We start from the raw sequence: 18,482 nt of genomic DNA on the forward strand, positions 1-18,482 counted from the left end.
GTTTTCAAAGTTGTTGTACTCAAGTCTTACTATCTGAGTTGGTTAAACTGCACAGACAATAACAGAAATAAAGGAGTCATGAAAGTGTTGCAAAATAATTTTTTGGCATGAGATACAAGTTCTTTATAAACAAGATGAAAGTTGTCAGTGTTAAGATTCATTAGCCTTGGTATTGGGTGACTGTCGCTATAATGTTCTGTGAATATTTGAAAATGAGGTAGTAGATAAGGGCTGTGTGGAACTGCTACCCAGTGTCTAGCAGTGGTACGGCAATACCTGTGCTGGCTCGCTGACAGACCAGACTCAGGAGAGGACAACATGAATCTCCTTTGGCACTGGTGCAGTCTCAGGCTTCACAGCCTTTTGTAATGCATCTGTAGACAGATTCTTTCTGCGAGGAAAAAGGTTTTAAGCTGGTTTATTGGGAAGCAGGAAGAAACATACACAGTACCCCTGAAGAATCTAGCAGGCAGAAGAGTAGCAACAGATAAGAGGAAATAAAGGGACATCATCAATAGGAAATCTGGTCCATTTTCTGTTACAAGTGTAAAGAGTGGCAAAGAATTTTATGCTGTGGTCCCTTTGTGAATACATTTATAAGACATATATCTCATCTTTAAAATAACTTGTTATAAACTTCATGAGCAACAGGCAAAACAGTGAAATTTACTCAAACAGCTCTTCACTACACAGAATAGAAACATAGTCGAGCTAGTAAAGTAGTTCCTAAACAACAGAAAAATGAGATTTTGAAGGAAATGTGTAATCTGCAGATAGTTCTTTTGCTGAAACATTAAAATAATTGACCCATTACACAGGTACAAAACAAAGCACATATTAAAATGTGGTGGATAGCCTCAAAGCACTTCACCATTTCCTGCGCTGTTCCTGTTTGTGGTTGTTTTTCTTTAAGTGAAGAATCAGGTGCAAAAAGATGAAGGGTGAAGAAGAGACAAATGTGGGGTGCACCCAGCTCAAAGAGAGGATTGAAGGGAGAAATGCAGGTCTCACCCTGGTGGGTTTACAGTCAGGTAACTTCACTTTAACTATCATGAAGCTCGCTTAGTACTAAGTTTGTCTGAAATAGAGGGAGCTTATATTGCAAGGAGTAATTCTGCTATGTGTAGCTTTGGTGCTATAACAGGTCAGCCCTGGTACTATTCACATTCTTACACGTGAAATAAATCTGAAGATGAGTATCTGCTTGATCCCCTGGCATCTAAAAGTTATTGTTTTTGTAGACTTGTCCCCTTCTGATCCGTTTTGTTTTCTTGATTTATTGTGTAGGGAAAATGTGTCCCTTTAGCCCATGGGTGCTACACCAAGCAGCCTCCTCCTTGGAAATGCCTAAAATAACTATCCACGGTATTAGGACAAAAAACTCACCTGTTGCCTTTGTTTCGGAAGTGCTAGTGTCATCTGGTTCTGTGGAGAAGAGGGACCGTGGCTCAGCTCCATAAGGACATCACCTTCCTTGGGACCTCTGTCCCTTGGACCTCACCCTTAGTGCCACTTGCTGAGACCTCCTCCTCTGGCTCCACATGCCCAGTTTTGCCTTTCCTTGAAGGAACCATTGGCTGGGGAGAGGACCAGCATGGGGCAAATCTGTTAGGCTATCCTGTCAGGGTAGCTACAGAAATTGTTGAAAGTAAAAATAAAAATACACAGGTGTGTATAAAAAAACAAGGCACACTATTGCAGACAGGTTATGCCAATCCGGCACTGCTGACTTGTGGCTTTACTGCTGAAATCTCCTCTCTTTGCTGCCCAGTGACCTGGTACTGAGTTGGCCCCGCTGGTTAGAAATCATACGGACATTTCACAGGTAGCATCTTAGATTTTCAAAATTTAGGTACGTGTCAGGTAGTTTTTAAAAGCACTGACTGAAAGAAAGAATCCTTCCATTATTACTTTTTGATATATTCAGTACATAACCCTATAATTATTTCAAAAACTGCTTGTAAGTTTAATTGGCATATTCTCTCCTGTTTCATTACATCTTTAGAGAGTCTTTCACTGCATGAAACCATCTCATTTTTAGTGCTGGTAGGTACTCTGTGAGGTACTCATTTATTGTTGCACCAGCTGGTAAAAATGAAGGTTTTTCTAAAGGATGTGGCTAATCTTGTTTTATATGCTTACTTATTTTAATTAATTTATTGCATATATCTAAAACACAGTTAATGTTGAAATATTAACATTCAGCACACTCTTCTATAAATGTTATAGCTTATGGCTGTAAAGACTGAGATACAGTTACATCCCTAATAGTGGATTTTGGACATGTGTTTGGAAGATAACTGTTCCAAGTTCGTACTATTATGTCCTTATTTTCACATCAGATGGCAATTGGTGACAGTCATAGGTATAGTTCTGTAGTTACTTTGCCCTTTATTAATCTAGTATTTTTACTACTTTTTGGGAAGTGTAGCAACAGAAATAATAGCAAATGAAATAATTATGGCATGAGTTGTACTAGTTCAAAGAACTACATTAGAGCTTTAAAAATGAAACCGAAAATGACTAGATAAGACATTCTGTAGTTTTCTTTGTTCTGTGATTTAGATGTATATATTGTGATGATTTCATCCTTTTTTTAGTACCTCATAGCTGTAACAATTTAATTGGTCTCTATCTCCTTATTATCATTAGTACAGGAATATTGCCCTATCTTTCATCTGTTAAAACTCAGCAAAGCTGGAAATAGATATTTTGTTAAATGTAATTCCTTTTGGTAAATTCATTCCTGTCTGCATTGCCCTGTGACCTTTTCATCCCCACCAAGAACATTTCTGAAGGCTGCAGAATGTGAAAGTACAGATTATGTCTTTGATGTTGAGTTAATTTTAAAAGGAAAACCATAATGAATACCTTATCAAACAATAGAATATACCTTATTGTATTCTTACCTGAGGAAACTTTCTTAGTTATAAGTAAGTTAAAATTTGTATTTTTCTTGAGAGAAATGACAGAACATTTCTCTGAACATTTATTACCTTTTTTTTTTTTACTTTCACAGTTTACATCCTGCCTGAGTATGCTAGGCTCTAAGATTTTATTTTTCCCCCCCCCCGCCATGTAATTTTTTTTCCCAACTGGTTCTGTTACAAAGCGTGTCTGTAACAAGAGTGGCACTATCAGAGATGGCAGCATCTGATGGAGTGGCTGTCCTCTGCTACTTGCTCCGTGGGGCAGCGGCCACTGTGAGGAAGCGTTTCCCCACAGCCTCCCAAGTCTCTGCCCGTCTTCTATTGTGCCTTCTGTAGAAACAATTGAAACATTTTTTCTATAATAGATAAACCACTGGAGGGTCGAGCGAAGTGTCCTCTAAACAGGGTGGTAATTTAAGGTTACTTAGATGCTTCAGTTAACACAGAACACAGCTCTGTGTTTGCTTAGGCTAATCACGAGGAGCTTGTTACCCCAACGTGCTCAAACCAGCGTGTTTCACGTCCTTAACGTTTCACAGTTTTCTGGATAGATGCAGTTTTTCAGCTGCTCCTTAGCAGCTTGGGCCTTGTGTCCTTGAGAGAAGGCCTGCACCTCTGCCATGGCGCTGCAGTTGGGTTTGGTGGAAGCTTGCCTGAGTTGGTCAGCTGCTGTGTGGAAGGCTGGATGCTTGGTGGGCTTGAGCTCTGCAAGGTACCGTGCGGTTGTACTGCAGGAGCTGCCCTGAGGAAGGATGGTGGACTTTGCCTGGGAGTGATTTTGAAATGTTAAGATCTATGGCTTCAGGGAATATCTCACTTTGCACTGAGTTTGTTCAGATTTATTGACTTATTTTAAAATGAATTTTTGTGCATTGATGGCATGGTTTTCAGTACTTTCTCATAGAGGATTACTGAAATTAGAGATGGAGAAAAGGCATTGAATCATGTAGTCCTTCTTACTTCAAATTTGTCATGCGAAATAGATGAAGTTTTCTCAAAGAGTCTTCTGTGAACCCTAGCTGTCATATGAAATGAAGGGAAATGGAGAAGCTTTTACCCTGAACAGTGGTTACTGACTGAGGTCCAGCTCTTGTCATCCTGTTGATATTGTGTAGTGGCTGCTCGTGGTACTTGTGGAGTAAGGTGTTGCTCCGGGTTTTAAAGAATTCTGACAGAAATGAGGAAGAAACCAAGGAGAAATACAAGGGAGTTCACACTGTGTACCCAAAACCAGACTAATATCTGTAGTAGTGGTGTTACAGTGATTGGTACAATTTTTCTGATAAAAAAATGTAAATTTGATTATTTTTCGTACAACAGAGTTTAACTGGCTAAGTAGTTTTTCTCCTTAGACTTTCAGTTAAAACACTTCAAGATGATCTGCTTTTACTTCTGCTTGGTTTGCATCTTTTTCTGTTATCTGTGAGTGAAAAAATATCACTCAAGCCTTTTTTGTGGAAATTCCAGATTTCCAGAGAGTGTTGATAGGTATTTGCAGAGTTTGGGAGTGGGACCCAAATTAGAAATTAGATTTTGGAAAACAAGTTCAAGCACTGAGGAAGCTCTCTACCTATTTGATTTTCAAGTACTGATACTTGCAGCAAAAGTTTGCAGTCTGCAGACGGGAATATGAGGCTTAGAAAGCATTTATTAAAAAGTTCAGAAAGCATAAATTTGAAAAGGGGTGAGCTTTTGCTAGTAGTTCACAAGCCGAAGACAGAACTAATTTTGCTGCGAATTGTTTCAGCTGTTAGGCATAGCACAGAAGTTCTTCAGAAAGAAAATGAGCCAGTCAGATTTCATGTTGAACAAATAGTAAATGAGGTGCCAGGCCACAGATTTAAAGATTGCTGGGTTTGTGAGAAGTGGAAAGGAAGAAGTTGGTGATAGTCACAACTGGCTGCTAGAAACATTTGCATTTTGGTGCAACTGGTGCCGTGTTTGTAGCAGTGACAAGCACTGGGCCAAAGCTGGGGATCAGTGGCAAGTGCTGTATACTTCTGTTGCTTGTGCAAATTATTTGGGATAAACTCTTACCACAGAAGAGAATGTCCAAATCCACCGTTTCTGAAGATAAATAGTCTCTCTTTTCCTTTTGCTTTTCTGAAACAGAGGGATCCAGTAAAATAAAGTGTGGGAAAGCCACAGTTTTCTCTGGTGTACATGTGCTTCTCTACATGTAAACAAATTTTACAAATGCAAATCAAAACGTAGTGAAACTGTATGGAAACAAACAAGCAATATTTCGGTGTCCTGAGTCAGACAATGAAAATGAAAGACAGTTTCAAATTCATTTTGAAATTTTAGTTTGAATGTGGTTGAAGCATTCACATCAGCATGTTATCCGATATTAAGGGAAAGCAGTTCTAGTAATCAGCGCTTAATGTATTTTTTTAAAGGCGTGTACTCATGTCTTGCCTTCCCTAGAACAAATGTTTTCCTTAGGTGTACTTGAGGTATGTTTTCCTTATTTGCAGTTTGAAATTTTTAATTTCTCTCCAATACAGCCTCGCTAATATCCTCCTAGTGTATAAAACAGGGTATTATATTTTAAGGTTTTCGAAAGATTTCCCCTTGTTTTTATTACATTGCTGTATATTATCAGCATTGTCATCAGGTGTCCATATTGCCAGTGTGCTGAGGGAAGCATTTGATACTAATCTGTGGAGTGCATTTGAAGAAAGGACTGGTGATACAAGCATTAAACCATGTAAAGCATTTTCATATAAAATATTTTTCTTTTTTTTTTCTTTTTCTTTTTTTTTTTTTTTTTTCCCCAGTACATGCATCATGAATGAATCTGCCTCTAGTGGAAATGGTCAAGAGTTTGATGTATTTAGTGCTATGGACTGGAAGGATGGCATAGGTACTTTGCCAGGAAGTGACCTAAAGGTAAGATATGTAATTTTTTTAATAAGCAAAATAAAAATGTTAAATGCCAAAATAATGCATTTCACAAGCTGGTGTGTAGGTATCTGCTTTTATGAATAAAACATGAATCTGCAGCTCTGAGTTAAGAGACTGTATCCTGTTAGCTTTTAGCTCTGGAGTTTCTTGATTCAGTTTCTGGTGCTGGCACAGACAGCCGTCATCCCCGTAGGAAGGCATAAATTAGCGCTGCTTCACTATATAGATAGAAGTAATCAAGTGCACAAAATCCAAAAGAAATCTCAAAAGTTAAGTGTGAAAATTCAGTCCACTTAGAGCATTGTATTACCATATCACTAAGAATTTTTATACTGTCATTTGCTCTTATGGTCTCATATTTTTAGTTCTTTTTATTTCTAAAAATATTTATTTTTGCTGTGCTTTTATCATCTGGCTGCCTAGAAAAATGAATAAATTGGGTGCTTCTGAGCATGGTGTAGTTTAGAAATTTGAATTATATTGGCATAGTACTTTTAGTTATATTTTTTATGCTGGTTTTATTTACTGAAGTAAATTACAACAATTTGATTTTGTTTTCAAAATATTTAATGTATCTTGTTATCCAATATTTTTTACTATGTCATCAGAAGATGTTCTCTGCCACGTTAGCTAAAAATACAGTTTCGATATTAGAGACTTTCTTGCTCTTATTTCCTGTTGATTATAGTCAATATTTTCATGCCATTCCATTTAGACTAACATGATGAAGTGTTCTCATAGCTTATTTTTTAAAAGGAATCTCACAAGAAAACGTGTTGGTTTTTAAAAAAGCTTTTTATCCCATGGTGCCTGATATAATTTCTATTGTTGAAGTAAAGAGTCAAAAAATGTTTGAAATTCAGGACATGTTGCAAGTGTGGTTTTGTGTTGTGGGTTTTGTTTTCTTTTTTTTTTCCTTTAAAATCACAGAACCATAGAATAGATTTGCAGAATAATTTTCTTTGGAAATGGACCTCAGAACACCACCTCTGAGCACCCCAGACCTCAAGCAAACTTAGGTCATGTTGCTCAGGGCCTCATCCAGTATGGTTCTGGTTATCTCCAGGGTTAGAGATACCACAATCTCTCTGGGCAACCTGTTTCAGCATTTGGTTACCCTCATAGTGATTTTTGCCTTTTGTGGATACTTCGTTGGAATTTCCTCTTTTGCAACTTGTGTCTGTTGCCCCTTGTCCTTTTACTGTGCACAGCTGAGAAGAACCTGGCTCCATCCCCTCTGTATCTGACCACTAACTACTGGAAGACAGCAGTAAAATCTCTCCTTCTGTTCTTAAAACCAAGTGAACAATTTCGCTCAGCTGCTTCTTGTATGTCATCTGCTGCAGGCCCTGCTTGTTTTGGTGGACATCCACTGGACTTGCTCCAGTATGTCAGTGTCTCTCTCGTACTGGACACAGTAGTCTGCATATGGTCTCATCACGTTTAAGTAGAAGGGAATAATCAGTTCCCTCGACCTGCTGGCTACCCTCTTGCTAAAGCAGGCCTGGTTGCTCATGGCTGCCTTTGCTGCCAGGGCCTCTTGCTGACTCACGTTCAACTTGTAGGTCTTCTGCAAAGCTCTTTTCAAATAGCCCCCAGGCTGTACTGGTGCACACAGCTGCTCTGTCCCAGGGGCAGGGCCTTGCATGTGCTTTTGTAGACCTTCATGAGATCATGTTAGCCCATTTCTTCAGCGTGTCAAGGTCTTTCTGAACAGCAACACTGCCCTGCAGTTTATCACCCAGACGCTCCAATTTTATAACTTGCTTTTTGCTTCCTGTCCACATATAGAAGCCTTTCCTGTTGCCTTTGGTAGCTTGTTCTCCAGTTGAGCTTTGAGTTTCCTGGTTCCATCATTCTACACTACAGCAATATCACTATATAGCTTCTGTCTGGAATGCTTCCCCCGTTTCACCTTCTGCGTACTTCCTTTTCCATTGGAATGAAGTCAGGAGTCCCTAATTCATTCATGTTGGCCTTCATCCGCATTTGCCTAATTTCTTGCACATTGACACACATCGTTTTCCTGGTGTGGAGTCCATGGAAAGATATCCAGATTTCCTGGGCCTGTTTGCCCATTAAAGCAGTCTCCTCTGTGATCCTGCCAAGCAGATCTCTGAACAAGCCAAAATCTGCCTCCTCTGAAGTCCAGTGCTGCTATTTCAGGACTTCAGTCTTCACCGTGTCATGGTCGCTGCTGCCAAGGCATCAGTCTCCACATCTCTGACCAATTCTGTGGGGTTTTTTTTGAAGTCCAGGCTTTTAAAATTCCTTTCTATTTTAATAAGCAACATTGTGTGAAATGCAAAAATGCCATTGACATGTTTGAGGAATACAAAAGGGAACAATGCAGGAAAATATAATAATCTCATATAAATTGCTGGTACATGCTTTGTTCAGTTCTCGTTACCCTATGTAAAAAGAAACAAAACTGAAGCAAAGGTTGGGTCATTAATTAGTAGAGGAATGGAAAAGCTTCCATACAAAGTGGGGGAAGGGAGTGGGAGGTGTAGCTGAGGGTAACCTCAAGAAATCATGTGAGAAGATTCTTAACTATGTTCCATTCAGGAAAGCATGAGCTTCATTTTAAGGTGGTTCTTCTGTGTGTGGTGGTTGTGGGGTTTTTTGTTGTTCGTTTGTTTGTTTGTTTCGGTTGGCCTTTTGTTGTTGCTGTTTTGTTTGTGGTTTTTTTGTTCGTTTGGCTTTTTTGTGTGTGTGTGTGTGGTTTGGTTTTTTTAGTTGTTATTGTTTTCATTTGGAAACAAACAGGTATTTGATTTTTGGACAGAGATTCTTTCTTTGTTTCAGGCATTAGGGAAGACACAGTCAGAGGTGCAATGGTAGTGTACGCAGGATGATGAAAGATACAGAGCGAGCTGGCCAGGCAGCTCATTCTGGTCTTTTTAAAAAACAAACAAACAAACAAAAGCAACAGGTGACTGGGTGAAATTGAAGTGCAGCCGTTCTAACACTGACCGAAGGAAGAGTATTTTCTACCAATGCAGAATTAGCCTAAGGAACTCTCTGGACCAGGGAGCATCAAGACTCAGTGAAAGACTAGGCATTCACATAGATACCAAAACAATTTGAGCTGTGAGAATATTAAGGATTTTTAAGCTTTCAAGATAATTGTAACAACTCATTTTTCAGGGCTGCTTCTAAATACTAATGGTTAAAAGAGTGACTGATCCCTTGAAACTGTAAAAGTGATCATGGGAGATATGTTACACTCTTTGTGGAATTCTCAGAATAGCATTAACATGGATGGTTTACCTGAACTGTCCTGATAACAGAGTATTTAATATTGTGTCCTGAACCTGGAGAAAATAGCCTTACATAGCTGTTACTCCTTGTGAGCTTGCATATGTCTTTCAAAAATTATGCTAGACTTGTTCCACTAACTTTATCAAACCATTGCCATGTATTTACATTGAAATGCAATTGAAAAATCCAGTGAAAACAGTATAGTAGCAAAATGCACAAAGTTTCTATTTTTACAGACTGGTAATAGATTAGAGTGCCTGTTTTTTCTTTTTAACTAATAAGCAATAACTGAACTATTCATGGCAGACAATGCATTGCTTACATTCTCACATTTAGTCTTTTGTCTTCATAAAATGTTAGGGTAAATGAACACCCAGATTTGGTAAACTGTATTGTGTGAGCGCGTTTTAAGTTAAACATACAGCAAAATGTTGAAATACTGCTTTTTAATATAGAAGTATTCAGGAGTTACCTACTCAAAGTTCTTATTTTTAATTGTCAGAGTCATATGGCATTTGGCTTTACTGCTTGCGTGATGAAGTTGCATGCTTATTTTTACATATGCACTTTTAAAGTAATCTCTTTTCTTTTGCACTGTATTAATACCCAGCCTCGTGAGATTGTCAGGCAAGCATGTCTGAGCAATCATTCTTTTTAGAAACCACTTCACTTTTGTGAATATAAGCTCCTCTATGAATAAAAGCTGGTAAAAAACTGTTGTAAGTAGTGTAAAATGCCTAAAACATTTACAAATAACTTTTCTCAATATTTCTTATCATTGCTTAAATTTAACTTTTCTTACAATGTAGAAGAACAATTACCTCAGAAACAGAAAATTGCATTATTTCTTTTTGTTACAAAGTCCCATGGGTAGTTTCATGCCTACCAGACTTCACTGAGATAGTCTGCACCACAGGACACTCACTTCCCAGGCTTGTCAAAACAAGGGAGGAAGTCAGATACCAAGCCTCTGTTCTCAGCTGTGCCATGGTCTCTCACATCTACATCTGTTTCCACATTGGTGAAATGCTGAAAATGTTATTTTCCTATAATTTTGTGCAGCGTTAATTGTTAGAATTTTGTCACCCATAGTTGGAGAAGGCTGTGGAAATACAGTATCATACAGATTTTGTTAAAACTCTTTAGCAAAAGTAGTCATAAAATAGTTCATGCTTCTTGAACGCTGCTTTGAGCATGCTATGTGGCAGATAAATAGTGAGTGGCTGTGGAAAACACTAGAATTTCAAATTTATACAGGGGACAGGGAGAATTAAAAATTGTACGATATGATGCACCGAAGACTGAGAACAAAAATCTTAGCATTGTATATTAGTTCTTTCAGGATGCTTAAATAAAACAGAAAACTGAAATTTCAGTAGAGTTTAAAATAGTTTACAAATTACAGAATGCCTTAATGTGGCAGGCTAAGTAATGTATGCTCATCTGAAAAACATCAGTGCTTACCAGTTACTCTGCATGGTGTGAATGTAAATGTGAAATACTCTTCTTTTTTTTCTCTTTTTTGTTTTTAAATCTGTGTGCTGAGTGCAGGCAGTAACACCATCTCTTCAAGATTTAAATGTGCTCATTAAATTGGGAAAGCTGTAATAATTTACAGTCACTTCCTACTGCAGTGACAGAAGTTTATGAAGTACTTCATAATGAGTTTTCTAGTGCTTGTATTTGGGAAGTGAGCTGTTATATACTGCATGGACAGAATTTTGGTCATTATTTCCAGCTTGCAAATTGTGCTTGAAAAAAAAATGATGATGATGATTAAATTAGCCTGTAAATAAAGTTGGGCAGCTAATATCAAAGGAAACCAACTATAATAGTGGAACATGAATGGTGGAATAACGGTCGGTGGTGCTTGGTATTTCTAGCCACACTCTAGAGAAGGTGACGGTGATTCAGTGTGCTGTGTTTCTAGATGCATAGGTGCAGCAACTCAAGGCAGTGAAGTGCATCCTTCCACCTGCCGGTTCTGAAATTGGGTTCAAGCTTGCTTGAGATAATTAACATTTTGAAAACAACTTTTTCTTTTTTTTTTTTCTCACATGTTTGTATGTCAGAAATACTGGTAGTGTCTCAGGCAGTAGCTAACTACAGTGCTTTTTTGGTGCAAAGCTGTTTCTGTACTCACACAGTGGCATGTGCTGCACTGAATCTGAGGAGACATTTCTCTCTCAGGGGAGAGTCCCTGAGAGTGTCCGTGGGAAACATCAACTACTGGGAGCTGGTTAAATCCCTTTTCCCACTGGAAGGGTGTTATTCCACAGAGAAGATAATTCCCTTCGGGGAAGCTGGTAGTGCAGGGAGGAGAAAGCAAGGCACAATAGACTTTCTCTGACCATGTGCGAGCCCCAGCAGATGTATTATACCTAATGGCCTGGTCTTTTCCACGTGAAAGTAACTTTGTTCTCTTGCAATCTAATGTAATTAATTAGCTCACGCTCTGCTTCACTGCCATAGATTTCTGGCTAAAACTTTGTGTTGTCATTAAATGATTTTACCTTATTTAAAAATAGACCAAAAATGAAGTTTCACTATTAAAATTGCTAAAACTCCAAAGCCAAGAAATGCTGGCGTTACGTTTGCCTTTGGATCTTTAATTGGGTTTCCTCATGTGTAGTCATGGTAGAACCTTCACTAAAGGGATCACATGCTATTTTGCCACAGAATCTACTGCATCATTTGTTGTAGATTCTGTTAGACTTGTAAATAACAGGGCAGAGGATTTCAGGAAGGAAAGGGAATAGTTTCATGATTAATGCAGGTAAATCCCACACAGGAAAGCTTAGGGCAGCACTTGCTTCTACCACAGCCTTCCTGTGTGGTGCTGAACAACTCACTGGAACAAGAACTTTGGCAGGTAGCCATTCATTTTTTTATTTGTTACTTGCTTGGGTTACCCATGAGATATTAGTGTTTGGTGCTTAGAAATATTCTGGCTGAAATAATTTGGAGCCAGGATTGCTTTGTAGGTCAACTTCTGGATCAATAAGCATCAACTTGGCAGGCCGTGACTTCTGGCTCTGTCGCTGATTTATGTGTCACCTTAAAAAAGTCTGTTTAGCTGCAATTTCCTACTCAAGTGGAGATAATAAGGCAGACTGAGTTTGCAGTGGAGAGAAATCATTGAGAAGCCCTCTGGTACTAAGATAATTCTTGAGCACTCAGGACCGAAAGGGGGATTGGAAGAGCCTGAGGATTGTCTAAGAATAAAGTAGATAAACGTTACTGCAGACAAGACTGAGGTATCAGCAGTTTGCTGGGGAAAAGGCAGTCTCTCTTGCTAAAGGTATACGTTTTCTGGCGGTACCTAAGCTTTCAGTTCAGAAGTGATTAGAGAATGTTCCTAATTTTTTTTTTTTTTTTGAAAGGCTGTAATTTGATAATAATCCTTTCCTACTTGTGCCTGCCCAGATAGGAAAAAACCTTTCCTTTTGGATGCAGATTGACCTCTCTTCTTCATTACTTCGGGATTAGCCTATTACAGTGTTACTGAAGCATCTTAAAATCAGTTGAAGATTGCTTGAAGTGCTTGACTTTCTTGCTGACAGCATTGTTCCAGTGAGAGAGGCTCTGGCCCTGTCGTGATATGGAATTTAATTGCTGCTGACTATGATTTAGGGAGCCCTAAATAGCCTGGGATCCTGCTTAAGTTGTCTTTTGCCGTAGTTACCAAAGCAGGAGTGTGCAGGCAGGATCCCTTCTCATGATTAAAGAAAGGGAATAGCCATGTGCAGGGACACATTCCCCTAACCTTCTGCATCCCTGAAAGAGTCAAATTTTTGTGACCAGGCAAGCACCAGAGGTCACGTGCTTACCAAGTGCTTTGAAATAAGCTGGGAGCAGAGTACTCAGAAGGATGTAGAGCCTAGGCAGAGATATTGTTATTTTCTTTTGTAAGTGTGTGAGAACAGAGGTTTTGTTTCAGGAATTACTTTGCACTGCATTGTAACAGTAATTGCTAGAGTGCCTAAAGCTTTTTGAGATACATGCTCTTTGTTATTTCAGTGGGGTTTTTTAAAGAAAATAAACAGTCATTCTGCTTTCAAACCCTGTAGAGTAAATAAGACTGGCTTTATTGCTTGAAGAAAGAGTATAAAAATACCCAACAGCTGCCTCATTTTCTGAATGCTATCCAGCCTCTGCCTGGGGCAGGGGTTCTGTGGAAAAAATAGTATGTGATCATGCATGTAAAGACTGTATCACACACACACAGAAGAGGAGAATGGTTGAATGGACAAGTTATGGCATTTACTAACTTATTAAACTTAAATATTATGTAAAAAGTAGTTTGCCATGTAGTAGGATGTGGTTGGACAATACAATGTGTATAGGCGATTCCTTTACTTTAAAGGGAGGAGCTGTAAGATGCCAGAAGGGCTCTGGTTTATCTGAGCAGTCTCACTGAAATCACTGTGATCAAATGGTGATTAAAATCAAGAGCGATGACTCTTGTTTGCTAACCAGAGATCTGAGTGTAGTTTTTTGACTTGTGTCTCTGGAGTCCCAAGTGTCGGTCTTTTTGACAGACTGCTGTATAACTCTGCTACTTGTGAATTTAGTTGTTTCGTAGACGTGAAGAGTCGTTACTCAATTTACTTTTGTTTGGGATAATACAAATTTTGCTGATTTCTTCTGAGCTAGTCCACAATTGTACTGTCGCGAGTTCAAGATGAGTTTTATTCCTGAAGTTACTGTCAGAATGCAGCAACAATTGTCTTAACTGCAGTGAACTCTTTGTCCTTATCTTGCCCAGTAGATGGTAGTGTTGGCTGTTTTTTCTAATTTATTTTAAAGCTGTGCATTAAGATGCGTTATTTTAAAGCTGTGCTGTAAGATGCATAGGTTTCTTTGTTCTTTTTTTGTCCTTTGCGCTTTAGTTTTTCTTCCTTTTTCTTCCTTTTTATCTCTGCCTTTTCTCCCAAATTATATTTTAACCTCGTAGAAAGCAATAGTAGCTTTTATTGATTTGATCTCTCTGAGTACTGATAAGATCTTGTACACTCTTAAAAGGGTTCAAGTAACAGCAAATGGACATAGTCTGATATTTGTTGCTCTGAATTAGACACATGCAACATGAGGGCCTTAATTTGAAACTAGATTGTATATATTTATTCCCAATAGGTTTGAGTGTCTGAGAATTAATCTGCAATATGGTAGACATTTTTCATTATTTGCAATTTTTTTTTTATCCCATGTAGTGACAAATACACAGAGTATTTTTATAAAATGTGGAGAAAGAGAACTGAAAGCCCTCTTAACATACAATTCTGCTTGCATAAAGCTACCGAGTGCCTTCCAGCCTGCATGATAAGGCAAAGAACTTCCATTAAGAATGGAAGTGTCCTAAAGCCACTGGAGGAGGGACAGCAGAATTCCACCTGCGGTGTTACGCTTAGTGACATTCACTGAGGAAAGGTTAATTTCCATGGTTGAGCCCAACACACAGTGCGCAAAGAATGATGGGCTAATCAAGAAGATGGAGCACCATTTGCACAAGAAGAACAGACAGAGCTTGTACTTAGCCTAATGAAATTAGGTCTGCGGATACATAATTCCTTTCTTCAAATGTAGACCCAGAGAGTAAGCGCTCAGGTACTAGAGCTATATGATCCATAGGGTAATGTTGAGTTAAGAACGAATGGGTATAAACTGACTCTGAGTAGATGTAAATGAAGTTACAAGAAAGTTTTTCAAGAAAGAAATTCGGGAATGGACTTTCATTGGAGTCACTGGTAACAGAAAATCTGGCCACTTCTCCATTGTACCTGAAACATTTATGAAATACTTGGTGCAATACTAGTGCCTGCAACAAACAAAGGCTTCATCTCAATGACTTATGATACTTGGTCCAGTCCTGCGTAAATTTTAATGCAATTTTAATTTGAAAAAAAAGTTTATTGATAGTAATTTTCATCCCTACAGAAGAACTTAGCATGTGGAGAGACAGAAATGGTTCAGAAAGTATTTGTAAAGTTCGATTATTATATATTTAAGCCTTGACTTCCCTTGATACATTTTTTAATTTGTTAAATAAATACTAAAAAGTTCCTGGGGATTAAATTAACAGTCCTATAAGCTGAAGTCCTGGTATATCAGGGCATTGTTTCCCAAGAATGTGAAAATGTTTCTCAGCTCCGAGTGGAAGGAATCTCTAGTGATGTTTAGAGGGAAGCTGCTGTTTAATTCCCTTTTGATCCTTGTGGAAACTGCTGAACAAGATAGCCAAGTAAGTTCTGTGTATGCTTAACCACTAACAGTTGAACTCATTTTACTAACTCAGTTTGATATATTCGTGTTAAAAGAACTGCAGTAACTTGAAAATGTGTATTTTTTACCTTGTTGCTCACCTGTACATGAAACTTTGGAAGTTAAATTTTCTATCCAAATGTTATATTTATTTCTGTTTATCTTACTGTGGATTTGCTCATGAAAGCTCTTGAGGTTTCTTTCTTCTCTTCTTTGCCTTCTGATCTTTTAAGACCATTGGCTTCATTGGGTGGGATAGAGAATTATCTTCTTAAGAGGTTTCTTAACATTTGCAAACAGGCATTTGACAAAAGTCAAGTGGATTCAATTCATACCCAACAAGCTTTATAATTTATTCTCTTTTAAACATTGAAGTGACAAAAAGTCAGGTTTCTTTGTGAGATTATTTAAAAAGCACTTGATAATGGCCTTTGTTTCCATCAGTGGAAATTTTACTGTTTGCTTTAGTGAAGACAGGTTCAAGGAAAATCCTTTCATCCAATGCAAATTTACGTGTTTACTTAAGGAGTTTTGTGACTTAAAACCAAATCTTTACTTCTCAGAAGGCCCTGGGTCCATCCTCAAAAGTTAGATCAATGGCACTGGTTCCTTCCCTCTGTATTATCTGCCACAAACTTCCAGACCGTCAACACACCTAGGGAAGTCTATGGGAGGACTACTCTTACTAAATTTTAGCTTGGATCACCAAAAATAGAAGAAAAATTGTGACAGAACATTTACCTTTAGCTTTTTTGTCACCTGTTTTCTAAGTAGAAGAGGCTTACAAAAGTGTTCAGTTTTTTCATGGACACACAAATGCCATTAATCTAGATTCTTTTTTGTCATGCTTCCAACAGCAGACGCTAGTTGGCACATTGCTCTGGCAGCTCTTATCCTGTGATGGCTTTGTGCAGCACGCTGCTCTGTACCTCTATTTATCCTGTTTTTAAGCAATTAACCTCTGTCACAAGTTTTTCATTGCTTTACCTCCCCAGCTAAAATCCCAGAGTATGACTCCCCAGGTCTGAGGCATTTCTCTGGTCAGCTATGGAGAGCTTGACATGCACAGTAATGCTGAAGCTGTAGCTGGGGAAGCAGTGAGTGAAAGCAGACCTTGCTGCTTCAAGTTTGTGTCCCAACAGGAGCTGGAAGCTTCTGACACTGATAAAGGGGAGGCTGTGGGCAAAAACAGGAGATAAAGAGGCGAGACGAAGCATCTGCCGTTGTCTCACCACCCTGCCTGCTAAGGCAGTAGCAAGTGGTTACTCTCCATCACTGAGCCCATCTTAGCTTGGTGGCCCGACTGTTGAAGAGCTGCTTCCTCAGTGGTTCAGCTCTTCCTATCTTGTTCTCTCATCTGTCTTTCATCATTTGATGTCTGTCTGTCAGCCCTCTGAAGCCAGAAGGGCTGGTGGATCACTTCACTAGCTAGGGTGACATTCTTGCCTACCACAGGAGGCCCCAGTGGAGGAGGAATGTATCCATAGTGTCAGGGCTGAACATCTATGGGATCCTGCAGAAATACCCCATGTATTAATTGGACTTTGGTCTAAGGATGTTCCAGCTGATATTGTGTGAAGGTGCAGGAGAGTGTTTCCAGAAGTTAACTAGTTAATAACCTCCCTTTGACCTGTTGGTCGGTGGGCTGCAGCACTGTTTTGGTCAGTGCTGGCAGCCTGCTTGCTGAGCCAGCTCTTGCAGAGTTAGAACTCTTGGAAGCAAAGAAGGTTTTTCCTCTGCCATCTACCCACTGCAGAGGCAGCAAAGCACCTATAGCAAAAATGAGCTTAGCCAAAATAGAAACCAGGCTGGGTGCATGTGTCAGTTGTAAGACACAAGGATCCTCTTCTGAGTAGTAACTCCACTGCTTTTCTTTGGGTGGAACAGTGTGAATATCTGTCCACAAACCAGTGTATGAGCACGTGGTGTTACTGCATTTGGTTGCCTTTCGAAGCTGAACTCCTCGTCTTTCAGTCCAGATGAATTTATCGACAGTTTGTCCACACTTGTATATCTGTTGTGAGCATAGCTGATCACAAGGAAAAATCTTGGCTCCAGAAGTTATACGACTGTATGAGGTCCTCCTCTTTGTCCTCTTCCTCCCCTCAGCTTATGATTCCTGAGTTGTTCACATTCCTTAGGACCTGGTGACTCTTTGCAAATGCTGAGGGTGGGAGGACTGTATTAGAGAAAGCACACTGTGTGGTATGTCTGTCATGGGGCTCACCTTTGCTTTCAGCCAAAATGCCTTATTTTCAGTACTATACCATAGCAGGGTCCAAAGTGAGTGGGAGTGATTGATCCTGTAGCGTCTAGAGATACAGACAAGATCAGTGTAATGCCAAACAATTATTCCCTTTCTCATTTTCCCAAGGTCAAGTTGCCTGACCAAAGAAACAGAATAGAATTCATGCTACTGTCCTGAAAGAATATTATTGCAGGTGGGTGCTGGGGAGCTTTGAAAGACCCTCTCAGGCGTAACTTTTTCCTGTTGATCTCCGTTGGGGAGAGCACCTCACTGCTAGAGACCGTGCAACCAGCTGGGCCCGCAAACCATGTAGTAACTGGGAAGCTGAAGTTTATTTTCGTCTGGTAGCGCTGTAATCATTATGGCATTTGGAAAACACTTTCCTGCTGGCAGCAGAGTGGATGTAACTCCCGGTGCTCCCGTGTCAGCACAGCATGTGGGGCATTGTTGAGCCTTGCTTCTGGCTGACAGTAATATCACGTTCAGCGTGTAATTAAACAGCTCATAAACTGCCTTGAGATGTTTATTTACGTTCACTTTACAGTGAAGAAGTACGTGTTTTCGGAGGATGCTGAAATTTCTGTACTCAGTGAAGTGTTTGTATGTGATGTTCGGTTCCCTTTTCCTTAACAAAAATAGTGACTGGAGTGCATTATTCTACTGATGATGAAAGGCATATGGTTAGGAGAATCTTCCATGAATTTCTGTTACTGATTTTTTCCTTCTTTTGTGTAAGTTAGATACTGATCTGCTTATGGAGAGATCTGTATCAATATGTATTGCAAATTAATACTTTTAGATAACAAAATAAGTTTGTATTTTGCTTGATAGAAACAAGAAGGGCTTGTTTCCAGTTCTTGGGGACAAGCAGA

The 18,482-nt window shown here is 39.1% G+C and overlaps 1 protein-coding gene across 10 annotated transcripts in view; it reads left to right on the forward strand.

Moving 5' to 3' along the window:
* L3MBTL3 (L3MBTL histone methyl-lysine binding protein 3) overlaps positions 1-18,482 on the forward strand; it is an 81,316-nt gene that overhangs the window by 4,296 nt on the left and 58,538 nt on the right. For all 10 annotated transcript variants that reach the window (XR_010605926.1, XM_065631215.1, XM_065631208.1 and 7 more), the window contains exon 2: positions 5,711-5,822. Coding sequence is in view for 9 of the 10 variants with exons in the window: in XM_065631212.1 (XP_065487284.1) it covers positions 5,711-5,822 (112 nt within the window). In the remaining variant the exon portion in view is untranslated. The remainder of the gene's footprint in view (positions 1-5,710; positions 5,823-18,482) is intronic.

Source organism: Caloenas nicobarica, chromosome 3, assembly GCF_036013445.1.
Source record: "Caloenas nicobarica isolate bCalNic1 chromosome 3, bCalNic1.hap1, whole genome shotgun sequence".
In the NCBI taxonomy this organism is placed as follows: domain Eukaryota; kingdom Metazoa; phylum Chordata; class Aves; order Columbiformes; family Columbidae; genus Caloenas; species Caloenas nicobarica.